The sequence below is a fragment of the Ruditapes philippinarum genome, unplaced genomic scaffold (assembly GCF_026571515.1).
Source record: "Ruditapes philippinarum isolate M1 unplaced genomic scaffold, ASM2657151v2 ctg2282_1_1_1_1, whole genome shotgun sequence".
Lineage (NCBI taxonomy): Eukaryota > Metazoa > Mollusca > Bivalvia > Venerida > Veneridae > Ruditapes > Ruditapes philippinarum.
Window position 1 is genome coordinate 17,588 of NW_026856055.1, and position 23,771 is coordinate 41,358.

General features: G+C 30.1%; 1 protein-coding gene across 2 annotated transcripts; it reads left to right on the plus strand.

Annotated features, from left to right (window-relative positions):
* The first annotated feature begins 10,048 nt into the window (after positions 1-10,048).
* Positions 10,049-19,669, plus strand: LOC132745262 (docking protein 2-like). 2 transcript variants are annotated; one of them, XM_060734128.1, is made up of 2 exons: positions 10,049-10,549; positions 18,101-19,669. In XM_060734128.1, exons 1-2 carry the CDS (start codon positions 10,270-10,272, stop codon positions 18,412-18,414), a joined length of 594 nt encoding a protein of 197 aa, XP_060590111.1. In that variant the 5' UTR covers positions 10,049-10,269; the 3' UTR covers positions 18,415-19,669. The 2 variants fall into 2 exon arrangements, with proteins under 2 accessions (XP_060590111.1, XP_060590112.1); XM_060734129.1 differs by lacking the exon at positions 10,049-10,549 and adding an exon at positions 15,926-16,262.
* Positions 19,670-23,771: the final 4,102 nt, after the last annotated feature.

Consider the following 23,771-nt stretch of genomic DNA (forward strand, 5'->3'; position numbering starts at 1 on the left):
GTGAAAGTGCTCATTATAGATATAATTGTGGGGCATGCGTCTAATACATTTAAGTATGCATTTTGTGATATCATTTTGACAGTGGGTTTGATATAATAGTGTGTGCGCATGTGATATCATTGAGAGTATGCCTTTGATATAACCGTGAGTGTTTATTGAATGCGGTTGTGAGTATGCACTTGATATATATTTGTACATACAAGTATGGGTGTGCAAGAGCTTATTTATACCATTCTCAGTATTTCTAAGCTGTCTTATTTTGTTTCATAATCCACAGTCAATAAAATCACAATTTAAACCAGGACATTATAAACGTATTGTGACATAAAAAGACATACCTTCCAGAACAAACTACTGTGATGACGTTATGAAATCAATAATGAAGATTATTAATAATACAAATAAAAGCCTTTGTCCTACTTAAAGCTAGCTTACTTTAGATTTAGTAAAATAAAGATAATGATGTACCCACCATTTCTCAAACTATAATTACATCATTTGCAATAATACATATTTTTCTTAAAATATGACTTTTTAGACACTCCCCTTTGTCATCATATGACATCAAATAAATAAAAACATTTATAGATTAATGACTATTTTTCTGATGTTAGCACGTTCCCTACATTAGATTTTATATTTATCTAAAATAAACGAAGAAACACCTCATTGTCTCAAGAAATCACGAATAGAAATTACTTAATAAAATTATTCTTCGTCGTAAATGAAACTTTTGTTTCAGTGAGACAAACTGACTTTGATTAAGTAGAAAACGAAAATGAACATAGCTATACATATAAAGCAATGAATGATGAACAAATAGTGTAGTCCTCCCCTAAAGTGAGTTTATGATTATGTTTTTTCAAGCATTTTCAAGAGCAGACAACTCGAAATGTAGAAAAAACACACACATTGCTTGTAGTTCTTTATTGCTATCATGGTGCACAAATTGCTGAAGTTCTAGGCGACAGCTTGTATTCTATTGGTGTCCGTGCTAAATGATGGACATTTCTTCCAGCTATGCCTCTTTTTAAAAAAAATGCAGTAGATTCTCTTATTGAAGCATAACAAAATGTATCTTTGATAGAGTAATTATTGACTGAAACTGAACTAACAAGGAATATTTTAAACAAAATTAGGTATATGTCTGTTTGTCCGTGGGTTATCTGCTCTTGTAAATTGCCAAGAACAAAAACAATCACTTTCAGGGTTAGATAACTCAAAAAGTAGAGGATGGTGACCCCCTATATTTTCATAACACTGTTTTGATTATTTTTCTTTTTAATCATGTAGAGTTCAGATCTCTCGTAGTTTTTTCTTCTTTATGTAAAAATGGATAAACAATAGGAGACGTCTGTAAGTTAAAATCAAAAAGCATGAATTGTCTCCCTAAATATTTATTTAATATGAAAAGCATTATAGTTTATTAAGAAAATACAATAAAGAAACTTAAAGTTCAGCTTGCAAAGAAGTATTAAAGGAATATGTACATTCCTAAATATTTCATATAAATATGATATTTCGAACACAAATCCATGCAAGGGACTGGACTTGAAGTGGTTGCACACTTGGTTTAAGCGAGAAAAGTAGTTGCAAACTTGACAAAATGGCTATATTTACAACACGGGCACGTATTTTCTACGGGTAAGAGGGTTTGGTTGTTATTTTGAATTTTCTTTTAATATGCCTATTCCATAAGGAAATATTTATGGCACACTCGGTTGGGTATCCTTCTGATATAAGGAAGTTATCAGAGAAATAAACTGCTCATGTCAATACTTTGCGATTTGACAAGTGACAATTCTGGTCAAATTTTCTATTCATTTATTAACAACTTTCAGTTTTGCCGTTCACCAAACTAGACAAAATGTATTTCTGTCAATCTTGTGTAAATGTTTTAATTTGTTCCAAATAAAGTTTTAATACACTAAATTATTTTGTTCAAGCGCATTTTAGTTGCAATCTTGTACTTCAAGCATTTTCGGTTGCAAACTTATTCTATATTATGTTTAAGTCAAATATAAAACTGCAAAGAATTCGACGAATGTGATATTCATAAGTCACAGATATTTCCATGTCAATTTTATACAGTAGTGTTATTTCACTTGCTTTTAAAATGTTAATATGGCTTTGACATTTTTGGAGGTATCTTAGTTGTCAATTGTTATCATTTATTGGTACCACCACTTCATGTGCCATCTCCTGCTTTTTGTTCAGTGCTCTGCTGGGTGTCTTTGTGGTGGTAGCCCTGTGTGATTGAATTGGTGCTGCATTCTCTGAATGTCGCTTTGCATTGTTGATTTTTGTTGTTACATTTTCCTTGTTTCACAACCATAATACACGTGCGTGTTTCTTTTAATTGCAAGTTTCTAAGTTAATTAATGAAAAACCATGATTAAATATAATGGGAAGTTATCAAAATAGCTTAATTAACTGAAGTTGCAAGAAAAAGAATAACATAAATTAGAAACGAAATGAAAGAACACTCCAGTTGAAAAACTTGTCATCGTAAATAAAACTTTCATTAAACATTAAAACTCGAGGACGTTGTCGCTTTTCGAGTAAGAGCTTCTGATGCTACTCGTCGAAAACAGTCAAATGTATCAAAATCTGGACAAGGGTGATCCCTCGGAAGCATTAATAACAACAAAATAACATGAGAATTACAGACTCGGTTTGATGAGAGGTAATGAAAAAGTGCAACATCTCACTGAAATGAAGTACGGGGCAACTTTTTACAGCCGCCGCACGGCACGTGACACCTGTTGTTGTGAAGTATAAATATCTGGACCACAAAAAATGTAAATTTATTTCTTTCTTCTCTTGTCAGCAGTTTCTTATTGATTTTCAGTCTGAGCTATACCGCTCTTGAAAATAGTGCAATTGATAATCACTAAATATTTAACAATTCTTGATTAACTACAGATGCAAAACAGATTATCTTTGTGTCACGTTTGATGGTTTGTAACATATGTCTTGTTTTGGGTTGTCTTTTGAAGGGAGTACTGAAAATACATATTTCTTTTTAAATGATTATTCAAATAAGCTAATCTAGATAGTTGTTTTTTTCCTTTTTTTTATTGCTTTTTTTATTTTCTTTTTATTTTATACTTTTTAAGTGATTTTAAGCTATTTTTTTACTGATTTTGCGGCGTAACGTCTCGCATCTCCTTTGTGACATCATAATATCATGACGTCACATCATCAGTTTTGAAATCTAGTTCCGTTAAAATTCTCTAATTTTGTTAAATTTCTAACATGATGTATGATGACATGGACTTTCTTTCCTAAAGAAACAAAATTTACGTATGACGGCATTTATTTCTGCCTGTTATTCCATCTAGTTATGATTATCTGTTCATCCGCATTCAGATATAGTCCGGCTACAGTGAAAATTATATTTTATAAATTTCACTAGTGGTTTATCAGAATATAATCATCTGATATATTACAATAAAACACTGGAAAGCATGAAATAATTTTCTTTAATATTTCAATATGTACTATCTATATGAAAATAAAATGAAATTAAGTCAAAATGTAGTTTCCTAACATTTCATTGAATTTTCTTTAAATTCCAACCAAAATTTACATATTTTGAATTTTATATTTAATTATCATGACACTTAATACCAAAATGAACATAATATTAGGAATAATTAATTCATCAAAACATAATTATGTTCACGCAATTATAAGCAATAATATTGAGCATAAGTTTGCAACTAAAAATGCTTAAAGTACAGGTTTGCAACCAAAAAATGCGTCTAAACAAAATATGTTTGTGTATTGAAACTTTATTTCGAACATGCAAGATTTGGATGACCAATTTACATCGTCAAATTAGAAGCTAGGAATCTGAAACTGAAAACTAGGTGTGTCATAAACATATTAAAAATTTCAAAATAACATACAATCCCACTTACCTGTAGAAAATACGTGTCAGTGTTGTAAATATCCATGACCCGGTAGCTATTTTGTCGAGTTTGCAACCATTTTTCTCACTTAAACCAAGTGTGCAACCACTTCACCTCTGTCCCTTGTCATGGTCAAATAGAATTAAAACATTAGTACATAGTTTAGGTTTCAGTGTTATAGCTGAGTATTTATTCTTCCGATAACTACTTTAGTATTTTGATGTAAACGCTACAAGATCAGCACACTCTAATTTGAAAAAGTGAGAAACGTATTGTATATAAACTTGAATACTAGTATTTTAAACATTTCAACTTTGATTTTTGCTGTAATAATTATATTACACTAGATTAAGAAAATCATCACTTAGTTTTAAAATTGAGTTAGTTCGTTATACTGATACTGAATAGTGTGATAGACAAACTCAAACCTGTGCACTCTGTTCAGACTAATCAATGGAATCTGAGTACCATGTTTTACTATGTTGTAATTAATATCATTAAATACGACAGAAATATTTGAAAAATAATCTATAATTAAAAAACAAGACAAGTTAACAATGCATGCAATTTGTTAATGAAGTTTTTAGAGATATTGCTGATTTATAGATTATTTTCCTTGTGGGTATATATTACAATTAAACAAAGTCTATTCATAAATGGTTACAAATACCTTATAATTAAAAATTATTTTGCCACGATATAATCATAAAAAATGATTTAAAAAACCATATATGTTTAGAATTGTTTGTTGATCGCATTAAGTGTTTCTCAAGTTCTAAGTTTGGAAAAACAACAGAGTGCTCATTGCGCTATTTTTTGTTGAAAGTTTGCTTTAGTATTGCAAATTTAAAACTAGTACTTTTTTGTTTTCAAATCTTTTCCTCTTTTTTTCGGGTTTTGGCTGAGAAGACAAGTAATATTAACAAGTCTATAATAATTACTTAATATTTCAAATTTGTAATACGATCTTTGTAGGATGAGTTTCATTTTTATTTGAATGTCCCCTGTACCAAGATATAAGACAAATGCATATGAAAAATTTTTTTTTAGAAGAGACCTAATGTAATTGAATTTAGAGAATTATTTGAATCTGAAAATATTTGGATTGTTAAAAATTTAGCAATATTTGTTTGCAAAAGTTTTGATAAAAGAGAGTGCATTGTATCAATGATAATCTTGTCCTCTCACTGTGTCATATATATAATATATTAGATAAGTTTTGATGAATAAGAATCGATTTTGTAATATAACTATTTCATGTATATCATGCTTATATCATGTCATTGATGTTATCATATACATTTTATATGTATACTATCACATATATTATAGACTAGATATGTTATGATGAATAAGAATTGTCTTTTTAATAGACCTATTTTATGTATACCATGCTATATCATGCCTTTGATGTTATGTAACTGCTGATTGTATTATAACTGTGTACTGATGGGCATATTGCCTTTGTATGAATAAAGTTTATCTATCTTTCAAATATCAATAGTTCTTCTGGTTTCTCTATCAATATTGTACTAACACCAAACTTATAACATAACATGTAGTGGTGGTAACATTTTTATATGAATTGAATATAACATTTACATTTTCATTTTAGTCATTCATTTTATGTTACTTTGGGAAATAAACATCATATTTTAACTTTGTACTTTATAAAATATTATGGAAAACCAGATTGTTACTAGAAAGTTGAAAGGTATTCAAACGTGTAAATGATATATAACATGTAACACCTAGCAGAAGGCATTTTAAAATGTTTAAAATAGAGCTTATCCTACTTTTTAGAATTGAAAATCTCCAGATTATCTTTTCTCAATTCCTCCAACAACAACTAATGACAGGTACAACCTAAGAAATATTGACAAAATTCCGGGTATATATGCTAGAACAACACTTAAACTAATTTACCGACTGCAATAAGGGAAAGGAATTATCTTCCCAATTTTAAGAAAAACAAACGGGAAACGCCTAACTATTATTTTTCTGGTGAAAGAAAAAAAATTCATACAAGACTTCGAAGAAAGTGTAGTAGTTTTCAAACCATTTGTTTTTGAAAAACGTAATTGCATTACTTTTATGTTCTTGTGACCAAATAGAAAAAAAAAACTTTCATTTCTTCATCGAGTGTACACAATTTGACTAAGGTCGACAGAAGTTACTTCGCAATTTGTATACTGTTGACATTGATTACTTTGTTCCTTGAAGCATTTTAATACATATCATAATATGTGTTTTCTTTTTTCAAATATAAACTCATGATTATTGTTTGTATTATATTCGTCCTCAGCTTCTCAGATTATCAAACATGTAATGATTTAAGCGACTATTATATGTCAATTGCTCACTAAGAAGAAGTTCATAAGACACGTTGCCTTTCTTTCTAATCCTGTTTTTTAAGAATATTTGAATTGTTTTGTGTATATTGTAAATTGTAACATGTATATATATTCTGAAAAATAAAATATGTTTAAACTTAACTAAAATAGAGCGCATATTTTTGAACTTAAAATATCATACATGCACTTGGCAGTAAGGTCAGATTCAAAATGCATTTGATTTTTTGCATGTCTTTCTTAAACAAAATTCCTTATTTTGTAAGGCAAAGCAATACCAAATATAATATCTCCAACAAATCAAATTGGCAGTTTACAGAAGTGCAATTATTATAATAAAATTCCAGATTGTGCCTGAGAAAAAATAAACTGGCATTTCGTGTTTTTCATCAAAAAGCATGAACAACATAATTAATGCGGGTGTATTTAGTGTTATTATTATGCCATATATTTTTCAACTAGAGGGCCAGATGCTCGTATCCTTATATATATCAAGCAACACTCTGGTGTACGTAGCATATAAACATTTTCTTAAAGTAAATTATTTTACATGTATAAACTAGGGAAACATAGTCAATCATGTTGTAATAACAACATTGTTAAGTATTTTTGATATGATAACATCCGATAGTAAAAGGAGTTTTTTGCAACAAAATGAAACTGAACTCTAGTGCAATGCTTGTGAATAAAAATAATTCTGTACTTGTTATCATTACAAGCGATGAATCAGAATGCCTTCAAGTCAGTATATAAATCAAATGTAATTTTCGGTCTTAAAACTGATAATGGATACTCAAAATATGTTCGGTGTTGTAAATTAATGTAATTTATATGTTAATGAATAATAATTATGTCATGTATGAATAAAAAGTAAGTAAATTTATTACCATAGCTACGTATGAACACATCTGTGGATTTCACTAATTGAAAATCCAAATTTTCACCAGTTTCAAATTTTTAATTCTGTTAAAATGCCGATGCTGGGGGCTTGGTCGGTAGCTTCCGTTTACTTCTACCGTCCTTACAGTTGCTCATCCACACAACCAGCAACATTTTCAATGTTGTCTTGCCGGGTTATCTTTACTGATCCCATTTTAAATGTGTATCTTTACTTGATCAATGCATAGATTTTGTTCAAGGATCTTTGTTCATGAAAAAGTAAAATTGTCTTTCTTCGGATAAACTCAATCATAGAGCCTCGATTTAATGATATTCCACATGCATGTGTTACTTGATTCACCATCTAATGGAAGATATGTAAATGGAAGTTGATTACTTATAATTAAGCATATTTCTCAAATAGGAAAGTTTTAGGATTCGCCTAACAGAACTTACATTTTTTTATTTTATTTTTTTTTTTGAATGAAAAGCATTTGGAAATTAGTTGAAGCGTTGGAGAACATTAGCCAATATAATCAGAAAATCAAGGAAAAAGTGAAAAATATTTTATTGATTGATTTATTGCTATTTCCCAATCTATACTCTAATATACTTAAAATCTTACTTCTGATAAAATAACAAATAGAATATTTATTAATAATTTACAGGGTGAATTTGTAGATTTAAATTGTATGAACAAGGAACATACAAACAAGTTAATATTTCGCAAAAGACAAAACAATTCTTTATGCAAAAGGTTACGAAATACTAAAATTTCAATACCGAATTACATCAAATTACCTTTATTCATAAATAACAATAACAAGTATGTTAATGAACCTATAGTAAATACATTGTATGTACATATGTACTAATCATTCAAGAACAAAAAGGAACTTACGTGTTGTAAGTATCATAAAGGAACATTATTCCTCAGAAACAAAATCACAAGAATTTTATAATGTTGAAATATTGGTTTTAGAGAAAGTAAGATGCTTGTTACCTGAACTAAGTAGCTATAAATGTGAAATAATTTGTCATAATGTGGCAAAATTTAAACAAAGTTGTCTCACTACAAAATACTAAATCACTGTAATTGTACACATTGCAAAACAAAACCATCTGATGTAAAAGATGGTTCCGTTGATTGGCCAATGAGTTACTTTTTGGATACTATAGGAGACACCAAAAATAAATAAAAAAGATATATAAATAAATGCATTTCTGAAGCATAATGGATTTTAAAGTTAGCATGGAATATTGATAAACGTTAATTTGTTTAAGCTAGATCATTTATTAAATAACTACACTATAATTAACAATGTGCTTACTGTAATGAGAAATCATATTAAACGAATGTGTTCTCCTCATACTATTTAACTTCCGACAATTGCTTTCTAAATTATATAATATATAATGTTTCATGAATACTTTGAATATTAGTGCAATTGCGTATATTAATATAATATGTATTTTGATATTTAAGATATATTATGCTCATCTTTGAGTAAAATATTTTTATTGCAGAAACTTAATGAAATCTATTCATTTCTTACTGAATATATCTTATTTAAATAAACAAACGTACAGGCTGTGTATGGGAATCTGCGTTTCTTATTACAAGTCATCAAGTAAAGCTGGTTTTTTCTTTAAAAAAACTGCTAGTTTTTTTTAATTACACTCTACGAGTATATTCATAGTGTGTCCACTTATACATTGTAGTATGTACATAGTGTGAAGTAAAAAAAATGTCTATTTTATATTTACAAAAAGGCCATGTAGCAATTATCAAATAACAAAATTGGGCATAATATACATAATGTATCTGTAAAATATGAATGATAGTATATTATATAGATACAAGATGTGAGGGATGAAACCCCGACCTTTTCATACCAACTTCTGGATGAAACCCCGACCTTTTCATACCAACTTCTGGATGAAACCCCGACCTTTTCATACCAACTTCTGGATGAAACCCCGACCTTTTCATACCAACTTCTGGATGTTTTAATCGAATTACCCTGTTAGAGCCTCAAAATATAACTATAACAATGTCTATTTTTCGCATCATTTTTGTTTCCATTTTGAGTCGTTTTAAGCCACTCCTTACCTGAACAAATTTTACTATTTGGATACGCCTTTGTGTCATCATGGGATCGTTGAATACAAATGTGTTTCTGTTTTCATTATAAGATTAATTGTCAGGTTTAAGTACGAGGATATTCATTTGTCTTGTCTGAAAAATGTACCATTCGAGTTTTAATTAACTTGGCATAAGTTATAAACTTGTGAATGAAACTTTACGTAGGCCAAATAGTGTCATATTGAGTTAAAAGTTTAATGTGAAAATTTGGTAAAAAGGCTTGGAAATTAATTATTAGAAATGAGAATTATGTTTGTAACCTTATAGACTGAACATAATGAAAAAAAAATGAGCTTTTTTAAAAATTACCCTTACAAATTTGGTATCAAAGAGTTTAGATCTGACTGAAAATATGAATGAAGTAAATATGAATGAAATGATAATATTTATAGCCAGGTGTCACCAAATATAACATATGATTAATTTATTTGCACTCGTTACAAATTCAAGGGCAACGACATAGATCAAGCATAATATATTTTTTTCTAATGTCACATTAATTTTTTATATGTTTATTTCGTTTACTTTGACAAGTTTTAAAATCAGTACTGTACAGTTCTGCTGACCTGTACAGGTCTGCTGACAAGTTCATTCAATCTTTGTCAAGTTATCTTGAATTTTTAAGTTAATGGGCGTTTTTATTATCTATTTTGTTTTACTTTTTGGGGGTTTGTTGTTGTTTTTTTTTCAGTTATATAAGTTTGATTTTTTTCTCAGTTATATAAGTTTGGTTTTGTATCTCGTCTTCGGTTATGTAAGTCGCAATTTCTAAATTATCTTATTTACGTATTCAGAACGTCGCAAGGTCGAGAAAAAGCGTCACATTAATTTTCATTAGTTCTTGTTTTTTAAAACCGGATGTATTTTGAAAACGATACGTTTTCAACGAATGAAAGTTAACAATGTGTCACTTATAACAAAAGAAAGTAGATTTTGTAAACTTAAATATTTCTTGTTTGATACAGCGTGAGAACGAATGGGGAATGCCACAATGGACTCTAAACGAAACAAAATTTGTGATCCTTGTCGGTTCAGGGATAAACATGTAACTGCAGACTATTTTTGTCAAAATTGCCTGGAATACTATTGCAAACAATGCCGTAAACAGCATCTTAAGTTTCGACTAACAATGGGGCATACGGTTCAAAAATGGAAGCAAAGATGGAGTGATTTATCATCGAAAGTTACAAAAAGTAACATCAATGCCATGCATGAGCCTGACAGATATGGGAGCAGTAGAGTAGAGTCAGATTTGGGTAATTCTTATCATTGTTTTTCCATTGCTTTTTAAATGATCTTAATAGTATACTGAAATATATATATTTTTACCATTTCACTCAGATGTTTATTGATGTCGATTTGTTTTTTGTTTTTTTTGTTTTGAAGGAAAATCAACATCATTATATCAAACTCATTTTCATAATCATCATTATTGGAATAAAGATCATAAAATAATTAGTATTTGATAATATGTATAGAAATTGTTTTTCAAGGTTTGCGATCATAAGATTTGAATTATCTTTGAAGACTTAGCGCTTCTTAAATATTTTATTAAAGCAACCAAATAAAGTAAACTAAATATATGTACATGTATACTTACTAACCGTAAAACTTATTTCATATGATATGTAAAATCTACAAGAATAGACAGACACATTGACAGACAGAAATCTTTATGTCCACTCAATGTATAAAAAAGACAAACATGAGATAATGCAAAAACTATTAGAAATGCATCGGTATCAAGGAGGACTTAACTCCAGTTCAATACAAGCTACAAATGCACGCACTCTGTCATTCTAAATCAAGATGAAAATAAATTAAATCTAGGTTCGTAATGAAATAATAAATTGATAATTAATTTAGACTGCAACCTCATTATTTTTATCATTTATTTGTAACATTTTTATTAATCATGATTTATTTACCGTAACTTTGTAAATAATGTCTTCTTTTAAAACCTCATTTTGCAACAAATGTAGTAGATAAAAAAGAATAAAAATTAGGAAATAAACATGAAGTTTGAAATAAAACTTATATTCGTTTCAGTTTGATTAAAGGTTCTTGCATTTCTTAACCAGTACAAACGTTTATAATATCACGTAAAAAGGAAATTTGGCAGTTTTCTCCAAAACAGCTAAAAGTTTTCAATGTTAATTGAGCTCAGGATATGTAAGAAAATTCTTTAAAATATTAATGACGTTAAGATTACTTTATAATTGCATTATAATTACCAATTAATGAATAAGAATGCAGTAAATTATTCTTTGACATTATATAAGATAAAAGCTGTTTTGTAAATCTGCCCGTCTTCCGTCATTAATATATATCGAAGACTCGATCATTACATTGTAGAACTTCGCGAGTAACAAATTACAAAAGATGATTTCCTTTAATAGGTCATTGCATGATAGTAATTGCTTTATACGCAGTCTTTCAGATACATAAGTAGAAATATTTCAGCTTAGTTTAAACATATTTTATTTAGCAAATTTACAATCATATATCATATACATGTACATGGATTGGAAAACAAGCATGGCACTTAATTTATTAATTTCATTCCATGATGAAGTTTCGTCTTTGTTATTTCACGTTTCATATTTCAATATTGATCTAAAATTAACAAAATTTCGAAAAGTATTATTTGGTTTTGACTTTTGATTTATTTTGCTTTTTTATATATCTAGTTTTAATATATTAACCTACGTAAGCTTTGTCGTCTTATATAATTTTGTATTGAAGGTATCTTTCCTTTTGTCAGTTTTATTCATTTTGATTATGAAATAATTGATGCACATGTGTCGAGGGGAAAATAAATATATTTAAACGGGGTTGAATGAGATAGAAAATAAAAGTAACAATATTAAGTATACTTTTTATACTATATGATTATGAAAATAGGCTTATATGATTTTAAATATGGTGATTTTACACTTATGTTCGAATTATAATAACATCAGCGATACATTATTTTTAGCACATCAGTAATTTTTAAATTTTATGTGTCATGATACATTGGTGAAGATTCAGTTGAATTTGAGTTTTATATTACAATCAATTATTAAGCATGTTTCGATTGAGTATATATACCTTAAGCATATGATAAGAAATTATATTAAATGTTGAAACAATGATTTGGTTTTAATCGAGTTTTGGAATTTTTATATCTCGATGTATAAACTAACGTAATTAGGGTTACATTTGTATCGGTGTTTGATAATATAATTACTCGTATATATATTTAGCATATTTCCATTAGTACTTAAATTATATGAATTAGAATATGTAAGTTTTGGGAAAAAATTGTTGTTTTTTAAATAACCGCGAGCTCTCATTTTTGCGGATGCTTTTTAAATTTCAAAAATTTTACCATTTTAGTTTAATTTTTAAAATCTGATAAGCCGGGTTTAGGGGCTGGACCGAAAATTTGCTTTTCCCCAGTCCCCGTCATAAACAGGTAAATCAACGACCCTGCAACGTTTTTAATTTTGTGTTTTGGGGCGTTCTCTATGGTTACTGTTTTTCTCTATTTTCTTATGTCGCAATTATAAGAATTAGTTAGAAATAACAGTAAAAGTTGATTAAATTTCAGTTGTATTAGACTTTGTAACGTTAAAGTAATCTGAATATTTTTTCAGGTAGTACTCTTAAAGTTCTATCAATTTGAAATTTAATTTTGTTGTGGCTAGAGTTGTAATGGAATAATAATGTCGCAATTGCTTTATCATATTTCCACTTGGAACATAATTCATGCTTGTTTGAACTAGAGATAACATTGCATTTGTAATTTCACTTGTAAAGGACCTTTCAGGTTGCAACTTTGTGGACATGTTTCCACTTACATGTTGTGTTCTTTCAATTATTTAAATAACCGTTTTTCATTAATTTAAAATCTACTTTCATGCTATCAAGAATGATAATTTTAAATTTTATAATGTACTTTTACGATACTGTATAACATTGAGTTTCACTGACAACAATTACCTTTACATTGTCCATTTACACGGCAGCTGTAAATTTATAAATTATTTTTTTATTTTATTACCTCACTGAAAAAAAATGTAGCGCAACAAATTTGTTATAGACTTTGCTATACAACATTTCGATATTTGTCAGTTGAGTTAACAACTGTTCAAATAACCCTTGATGTAGACATTCATGTTAAGTTCGGATAATTGTTTCAATTATAAAGGAAATGAAAATTCAGTCTATGAATTTATTTTTGTTGTTCGATGTAATATTTGCAATTTTTTTTTTTATCAATATCTGATTACATATCCATTTCAAAAATAGCACCACAACTTAAAGGATAGAAAAAACTCCAATAGAATTCAAAATAATTATATTTTAAACATGTTAAATTCCCTCTGCATCTTAGATAATATATTGTTTGTTTTTGTTTTTTTGGGGTTTTTTTTTTTACGTCACATCGACACAGTATAGGTCATATCGCGACGTTCCAGCTTAACTGGTGGAGGAAGACCTCAGGTGCCCTTCCGTGCATTATTTCAGGCACGAACGGGCCCCTGAGTAGAACTACCGACGTTCCGTAAGCTAGCTGGATAGCTTCCTCACATGAAAGAATCCAAAGTCCCTGTCGGGATTCGAACCCATAGCGGTGAGGGGCAAGTGGTTTGAAGTCAACGACCTTAACCACTCGGCCACGGACGCCCAGATAATATATACTATAAAATATAAAAAAAAAATTTGTAAAAAAAAATTTCTTAAATTTTCTTTAATTAATGATGACAAATCACTTGTTTACACTTTGCAACAAATTTTCTCTCTCTAAAAACATGGACAATGAATTGTTTTGATAACTTGCGGTAGAGATGAGGTAGTAACAACGTAGTAACACCGAATTCTTACAATAGTCTGTTTCAAATTGACAATTAGAGTGATACTTCATAAACCGCCTGAAGCTATTATGTACCAAAACAAATCAAATATTATCTCCTAACAATATATATCATGTTTATTACTTATTTCTAACAATATATGTCCCTTGTCACTTAAATCACTGTTTTATTATATACTTATAAATGAAATATTGAGCAAAATTGATGAAATAAAATGCGTATTTTCATTTTCCGTATTTTTACTAAAAAAAATTTTCTCTGCAATGAAACATATTTTCCATATCTTAAATGGTGTTTTGTCGGACTACGTTCTTTTTAATTATGCAAGTACACAACATTTAAGGGAACGTCTTTCAAATTGTAATGTCAAAAAGAGAAACAATGTATAGAATAAACATACATTTCAAGTTTTTTCTATACATACAGGTTTTATTTTCATCTTGTGATCTGAAAATTATCATATTTCATTCATGGCTACAGCCAATAATGAAATATTTATTTTCATACCACTCAATGAAAATAAATCCTTTATAAATCATAGAAAAAACTTGAATAGCCTCTGTGTATTTAGCTTACTTGTTTGTTGCATTATTATTAAGTTCAATATGATTTTCTATTGTACTGTTCTGATAAAATTTTCACACTCCTCTTTAATAAATTAAAGCTACATTTGTTATAATTATTTCTTATTATCTAGTACCATGCTACAGGTTTCATATTTTCACTTTACGTAACATTTCACAGGCATAGATAAAAGATATAGACTCGTTCGATTACTATAAACATAATCAGTGTTTTTTTTTAACTTTTCAAAATATATTATGCTCAAATTTGATATTTGAAAATACTGATAATTTCTACACAATCTCTTTTTAAATGTAAAATAAACAGATATGTTGTATATATACAGAGAAGATATATTACGTTTTAAACTCCACATACTATAGGTAAACATAGTTTGATTACATAGTTTCGTTTAAGAAACTGAGAAATTACCAAATTAACTTGACCAGAAATAGGGAATCCAGCTTGCCAAATATACTTTGTGCATTCTCTTATTCAAATAAGACACATTCATTAAGAATTTCGTAGATTTTGATCTATTTCTGACATAAAAGTATTTTACCCACAGAAATGCGTTGTAAATCTCAAAAATGTTAATAGATTTATGATAATATATTTTCTCTCAATTCATGTACAATGTACCGGTATCGATATTGATAACTTTATTTGTTTCTTAGTAAACTTTACATTTTTGTTTCTAAGTAAACTTAAAGTAAACTTTTATAATGCATTAGTATGTACATGTATGATTTTGAATTATTGTGATAACGAGCTGTGCACTTTTAAAAGCCTTAATGAAATCTTTTATGTCCTGTTCTGTTACAACTAACTTTGATCCAAGGGCAATAAACATATGTCAATTACAACCAATTAAATCTCGAACGTTTTTTTTTTTGTTTGAGCTAGTTTTAAGCCATATCCAGTTTCAATGTTTTCGGTGTTATCTATTTCTTATATATTTACACGGCAGATGTTAATTAAATCATTTTATGAAACGGACAATGAACTACATGTACTAGTGGTTACATCTTTACGCAAAATCTTACAGTTACTTCAATGTGTTTCATCCTGAGGCCTTTTTATAAACTTTATTGAATATATATTAAGTTCTTTAAATTAATGTAAGTTCATGTTAAATACTTTTGAGTGGTAAATTTATATCCTTAACAAAAAAATTGTAAATAATTATAGGAGTTAACCAGTCTCTGCACTCAGATGACGATATTCTCTTGCTATTTCTTATTAGTATAACCGATCTATCGATATCCCAAAAGGTACAGTTTTGTTATGGACAATCGACACACGGGAAATTGCGATCCATGTCGAATAAAAGACGAACACGTAGCTGCACATTATTTCTGTCAAACTTGTGTGGAATATTTTTGTCATCAATGCAGTGATAAACATTTAAAAGAGCTGATTTCAAAAGGACATTTAGTTAAAGTATGGAAGAAAGACAAGTTACATTATCTTCCTGTAACGAATTTTGGAAAAGATAATAACTGTCAGCAATATAGTGAACACTTTAAATATTCTACGTCAGGTAAAAAAATCTCTGTTTTGTCCATTAATTATAAGTGGTTTCCTCATTATGTATGTCGTTACCCTTACTTGAACTACTTTACTACTTTAAAGTACAAAACAGGTCACAATTTTATTTTGTAACTTCTCATTAAACACGTGATACAAATGATAATTGTATCATAGTTTGGGGACCTTTCAGTTGAAAATGTGTCAGAGTTAAATCGTATACATATAAATTTACAGTGTGTTAACTGGAGTGCAAACTGGAGTGCAGCACTCCAGAGCATGCCCATTGATTGGCTCATTTTTGCTGGGGTTTACTTATTGTAACGGAAGAGAAAGGGAAAGCGACAGAAATATCATATTCAGATGCTCGTTCATTGGTTACTTTTTCTCGGGGTTTCATATTGTGACAACAGGGAACGTGTGTTTATGTTTGACTATGCTACAAAAGAGAAAGAACATCAAAACAGTAGGCACTCTGATTAATACTTGGGGGGGGGGGCTACGCCCCCTCGTACAAATCAGATAGCTTCGTGTTTCGATGCTCTTTCTATTACATAACCAATCATATGGCATCATTATATGGTGTTATTTATATTAGACATTAATTAAATAATTTCATGATGGACTATACATATCATCATACACAAAACTTGTCAAACATTTTTTAAGAATTGTTAACATATTCAATACAAAGGAACCAGATGACGATATGATAGAATTCAATTTTACAATACATGTTCAACAATTTTTGATATCATCTTATAGTTATAATATTTTCAATAGGATTTTCAAATAGTGATAAAAAAACGTCATCTGGATATTTTTTAAAAAAAAATGTTATGGTATTACAAACCTTCCATTATAGACCAATTCACTTATTTTTAATGATTTTATCAGAACAGAACGGCATATATTTTATTACATAAATTATAAACTTTACTGGTGTTATAACAAAGCGTATTTTTAACTTAAAGTATGTTTGAATTGAAAATGTACAGATTTTTCTGCGTCATTGTTCATGGTAATGAACTTTTTCAAAATGTATTTTGTCATTTTGTTTGATATCATCACGTAACATCTGCATAGTTAACTGTCAATGAATATCTCCAAGGTATAGGGAATGTTTCATATGTGTTTTTCTTTTTTCTATTCGTACCAGTTGCATTCCCCGCAAGCCTAAAAAAGGAGTTAATGAACTTTTTTCGTGAAGTTACTTCTGCAGCAGCGAGTGGACACGTTTAAACCTCAAGCCCGCATTTAAAGCTCAAGCCCGCGAGGGCGTGGGGTTAAATAAAGTCTAAGGGCATCTGCATATGTTAATGCATGAAAAAAGTACATTAAGAAAGCGTGTATACTGCATATGGAAAACTTTTGAAGATCGTTTTGTAGCACTTTCTTCAGGTTCTTCTGCATAATTTCAACTTCCTTCTCGTTTGATGGCTCCTGAATTCCAGTGTGAATATTTTTGAATCGCTCTTAGGAAATGTTACCTTTTTTTATTGTTTTTCTCCTTTTTTTTAGGTGCTTGTAATAAACATTCTTCAAAATTTCCGTTCCCCTGTTACGATTCCATGTTATTAACTTCCGTCTGATGTTGGGAACCATACGCTGCAGATTGTGCTTGTTTGTAAAATAAACACTTATTTGATGTTTAATGACGAATTCTGCTTAAGCCGGTGCATAGGGGTGTGAGTGGCATCTTACATTTATCTCTGTCGTAAAAGGACAAGTTCAATCAAACTGAGCGACCTTTAGATTTATAGTTACCATTTTATTATGTATTGTTTTTGTAAAACACCAAAAGGTTTTCGAAAGAATCAAGTCGCTGACTTTCTGTTTGTTATTTTTCAGATGTTTACGATTTTGAGGGAGAAATTTTAGAAACCGACTCTTCGAAACACTCTCACCTGACCGGAAAGTGCACCATACGTTTAGACAGCTGCAGTATTGCAATAACGGAAATAGCGAATCACGTGACTTTTTGTTGGCCGTTTACATGTATCAGGAAATACGGAAGTATGGACGATAAAATATTCTTTTTCGAGAGTGGCAGGAGATGTGAGGCCGGAGAAGGACGATATGTTCTGTTGACTCATGACGCTGTTAGTTTACACAAGAATATGACGAACTTCATCAGACTAATTGAGAAAAAAACGCATCCTTGATGAAAAGTTTTTTGTAAGCCATATTGCACAATCCGTCAGTTATTCATCGTGAAATTTTAATGGAAATACGTCTTCCGGTGCATTTTATAATGTTATTTTATTCATGAAATGTCACTGAAATCGAATAAATGCCCCAGCGCGTGAACCATTTCAGAAATGTGAGAAAAAAGCTTTATTGACTATTTTGCATTTTATTTTGTATATTTACAGACCATAAAATTTCCTGTCGAAACTCTGTTGGCATCATAACACTGCTGTATTTCAGACTCTATCTTCAATATAATTCTTATGAATTATTTTGCGAGGAATGTCACCACGCTTTTATCGTTTATTGTTTCATTCATTTAGAAACTTTGTACCCTTTGAAATCCTGCCCTGTGTTTTTTTTGGGTCCTACGAATCCCCTACCAGTGGTTCTTGTTGCTGGGTCGAGTGGGGGTTGCGTTCATTGAACGCCGCCTTTCCTTGTTGATCTTGTTTATCATATTTTTTTAACTCTCCAAAGCTATGAAAAAAGGTTATTTGAGACTATATAAGACGTAGAAAGAGAACTGGATAATAAAGTGTGGAATCGTGACTTCAATGAAGGAACGGAAGATTGACGCAACGCTTTCGTTTATCGTTGACAAGGTCACTCATTGTATTCACCTCTAATGTACGCTATAAGAAGATCTGCAGAAGGTCATTGCTATAAATAAAAACATTCCTTGCTTTATTAATGTCAAAACAAAGCAAATTGATGTTATAGTTACATATTTTGTGAATCAAAACAGGAAATTCGTTCTTTTTATGTCCTTTTTTAAACTGCGTTGTGAACTTTTCTTTTCTGGGGCAGTTTTCACATAAAATTCTTCATTAAAAGTTCGTGCACCTCTGTTTTAATTTGGATACAGATTAAACGAATCTTTAAGTTGACGCATTTTGTATCTATGAATTAAAAGTTTTTATTAGGCTTGTGAATTCATAAAAAAATTTATTGTGGCAACATTAAACATGGGTTACATATTAAAGACTAATACATTACATTCACCAAATTAATGCTGAAATAGATCAATTCTATTTTCCAAAAAGTAATTTGTTTCAAAATTGTTGTGTGCTAAGCATTCTGATATCATTCCTACGTCACAAATTTACTGAGAGATTTAAAGTTCACACCAGTGTATAAAGTATTATTTTATCTATTTTATATTTTATTATATGAATTATTTGAACTCTTAAAATGGACACAAGGCTAATTAAATTGATAAGAACAAGACATTGTTCAAATGCTGAACGTGCATTGTTTATATTTAAAAAGGTGTGAAAGAAAATTGTTATATTATTCAGTCCAGTATACAATTATTGCCATGTGCGTTACTGTATATTAATAAGTCTCACAATCGGAACGACTCATAACCTCGGACATAATATGGATTAAAAGTAGCTCTAACACGTGGTTTTAGATGTAAACAAACACAGAGTGTGATCTTTGATAATGTACATATAAGATAATGTACATATATATATTTGACTTCCATATAAAGATAAAGTCTATTTCTGTAAAATTATGATTAAAAGTATGTCTGACAATTATAATAATATTAAAGAAAGCCTACTGGTTAAAAATTACAAACTTAAACATTTCGTACTTGGTTACTACAACCATAATAATAAGTAAACAGATAATGGTCTGTTTACTTTTATATCTATAAATTTATTATCCCCGCCGATGGAATCTGGAGGGTGATATTGTTTTGGCGTTGTACGTCCGTCCATCCGTCCATTCGAATTTCGTTTCCGCGCTATTTCTTTGCAGCTTCTTGCTTAAATTCAACGAAACTTTATTTGAACCATCAATACCAAGAGGAGATGCGCATATCGTCCCCTTGTTCGGCGATGACACAGAATTATGGCCCTTGATTAGTTATGCAGTATGCATAAAGTCTGAATTTCGTTTCCGTGCTATTTCTCTGCAATAACTGGCTGGAATTCATTGAAACTTCATGGAAACCATCAATACCAAGAGGAGATGTGCATATCGTCACCCTTAATTAGTTATGCAGTATGCATATAGTCCGAAATTCTTTTCTCCGCTATTTCTCATTCAACGAAATTTTATGGGAACCATCAAAACCAAGAGGAAATGGGTATATTCTCGCCTTGATTTTAGTCAGACCCTTCAATATAGAGTTATTGCCCTTGATTAGTTATACAGTATATAGTTAGGGCAAAAATCGTTTCCGCGCTACTTCTCTGCAACTACTGGCTGAATTTCCACGGAACATGGGAGCTATCAATACCAAGAGGCGCCTTGTTTTTGTCAGACCCTTCAACACAGAGTTATGGCCCTTGATTAGTTATGCAGTATGCATATAGTCTGAATTTCGTTTCTGTGCTATTTATCTGCAACTTCGGCTGTAATTCAACAAAACTTTATGAAACCATTTATACCAAGCGGAGATGCTTATTATTATTATTTTACTGGGATAAAACAAATATCGATATCCCAAAAAGTACAATTCTTAATGGACTATCGACACGCAATGAAAAGAAACATATAATCACCTAATTAGTGCAGAAACAGGTTAACTCCTTTTAAAGTTTAATAGAAGTTAGCCCGTTACTGCACTAATTTTGTAATGGACTATTGACACACGGGAAATTAGTATCTATGTCGAATAAAAGACGTACACGTAGCGGCACATTATTTCTGTCAAACTTGTGTGGAATATTTTTGTCATCAATGCAGTGATAAACATTTAAAAGAGCTGATTTCAAAAGAACATTTAGTTAAAGTCTGGAAGAAAGACAAGTTACATTATCTTCCTGTAACGAATTTTGGAAAAGATAATAACTGTCAGCAATATAGTAAACACTTTAAACATTCAACGTCAGGTAAAAAATCTCTGTTTTGTCCATAAATTATTAGTGGTTTCCTCATTATTATATATGTATGTCGTTACCCTTACTTGAACTACTTTACTACTTTAAAGTATAAAACAGGCCACAATTTTATTTTGTAACTTGTCATTAAAGACGTAATAAAAATGATAAATGACTAATCACATGACATGATAATTAAAAGGCGGTATTTATATTAGACATTTAATAATTTCATGGAGGACTACACATATCATCACAGTACACACAAAACTTGTCAAACATTTGAGCATATAGTCGCTGCTTTGTCCGTCCGTCCATCCGTCCGTCCGTTTTTCTTGTCCGGGACATAACGTTGAAACAACAAGAAGGATCAACATGCAATTTTGTAGGTAGATAGATCACATTGAGTAGGTATGCAGTGCACAAGAACCATAAATCTGCCTTGCCAAATTTTTGAACTATTGCCCTTTGTTTATTTTTACACTTTGAACTTTGTCCGGGACATAACTCTAAAAGTATAAGAGGTATCAACGTGAAACTTTGTAGGTAGATAGATGGACATAACTCTAAAATTATAAGAGGTATCAACGTGAAACTTTGTAGGTAGATAGATCTCATTAAGTCGGTGTGCAGTGCACAAGAACCGTAACTCTGTCTTGCCTAATACTTGAATTTTTGTCCTTTTTTTAATTTTACAATTTGAACTCTGGAACTATAAGAGTTATCAACATGAAACTTAAACTTTGCAGATAGATAGATCTCATTGAGTAGGTTTGTAGTGCACAAGAACCGTAACTTTGCCGTGCCTAAGTTTTGAATTATTGCCCTTTGTTTATTTTCACACTTTGAATTTTGTCGGGACATAACTCTAAAAGTATAAGAGATATCATAATGAAACTTTGTAAGTAGATAGGTCTTATTGGGAAGAAGTACAGTGCTAAAGAACCATAACTCTGCCTTGCCTATTTATGAAGTTATTTCCCTTTATTCAATTTAACGTTTTGACTTTTGTCCGAGATATCAACATGAAACTTTGTAGGTAGATAGATCTCATTGGATAGAACTGCAGTGGTAAAGAACCTAAACAAAGCCTTGTCTTATTTTGGAGTTTTCTTTCTTCATTTTTACACTTTGAATTTTACCCGGGACATAACTCTGAAACTATACGAGATATCATCACGAAACTGTATAGATAGAAAGATCTCACTGAAAAAAAGTGCAGAGCAAAAAAAACATAACTCTGCCATGCCTAAATTTGGAGTTTTTGCCCTTTGTTCATTTTTTAATACGTCCAAGCAAGAAATGCAGCAAGTGAAGATGAACTAGTAGACATCTGATGACCAGATATTCTTATAAACTTTTCAATGGTTAATTGTTTTTCACCAAAATTGTATATCATTTGTGAATGGGCAGACATAAGACATTGTTCATCATGAACTTTGGTAGGCATGCTAGAGATTAGAATATTAGTTTTTTCCACAGGAACTTAAAATTCTATCAATATTAACGATAATATCCAAAATATACAGGTCTATAATATCCAAAATATACCCATATACCCCCCCCCCACCAATATATAGTTTCAGTTTATTTATATTATATTGGGGGGATTTTTGGGTATTATCATTAATATTGGTTACTTGATAGAATTTCAAGTTCATGTGGTATTTTCTTTAAAATATACAAAATAGTGGTCAAAATGAATAAAGTCTGCTTAATTGATTTATTGAAAGGTCAATCTACTATTTTAAAGAATTACTTCAAAAACCTCGTCTGACCCACCAGTGTGTTTACATAACAAAGTTTCTGTTGTTAAAATATCACAATATTAGGCAAATGAACATTCCACTCAAATTACCATAAAATAGATTGCCTTCAAACAAAATATAGAACAGTTAGCTAAAGAGACTTGAACTATAGTATACTACTGCTAGACATGTTAACTGTCGCACAACGTCAAAAAGCAAAATTTAAAGTTATGAACTAGGTCTATTTAAATATTCACGGTAAAATGTCATAAGTACAATCAGGCAGTAAAAAAGAAAACCAGAGCTAGAGACCTACGGAAAAGATAATTTCAAAAAGATAATACTATGATATAACAATTCAATAGAATTTTTCTTTTCTATAGATTTATAAAGAGTGCTGCTAATTGTTTGAATATGTTAGCATTTCATTTCCTGCAAAATTCTCCAGGTCGTTATTCATTACCATTGCGCGACACGAATGAAAGTTTCGTTAAACTAAAACTACTTCTATAAATAGATTTTCGGACTTTCACAATGTTAAGGTCATTCAATATATAGGTACAGCAGTAACATACATAATAACCCACATGATAAATAAAAAACCGAAGAGCGCATAAAACAATTTGAATATGTTTGCATTGCGAAATTCTCCAGTTCGCTGTACATATCGCGACATTTCATTTTTGATAATCAAACACCCTCATATCAATTGGAATGATCGGCTATAATGACAGACGAAAAGGCCCG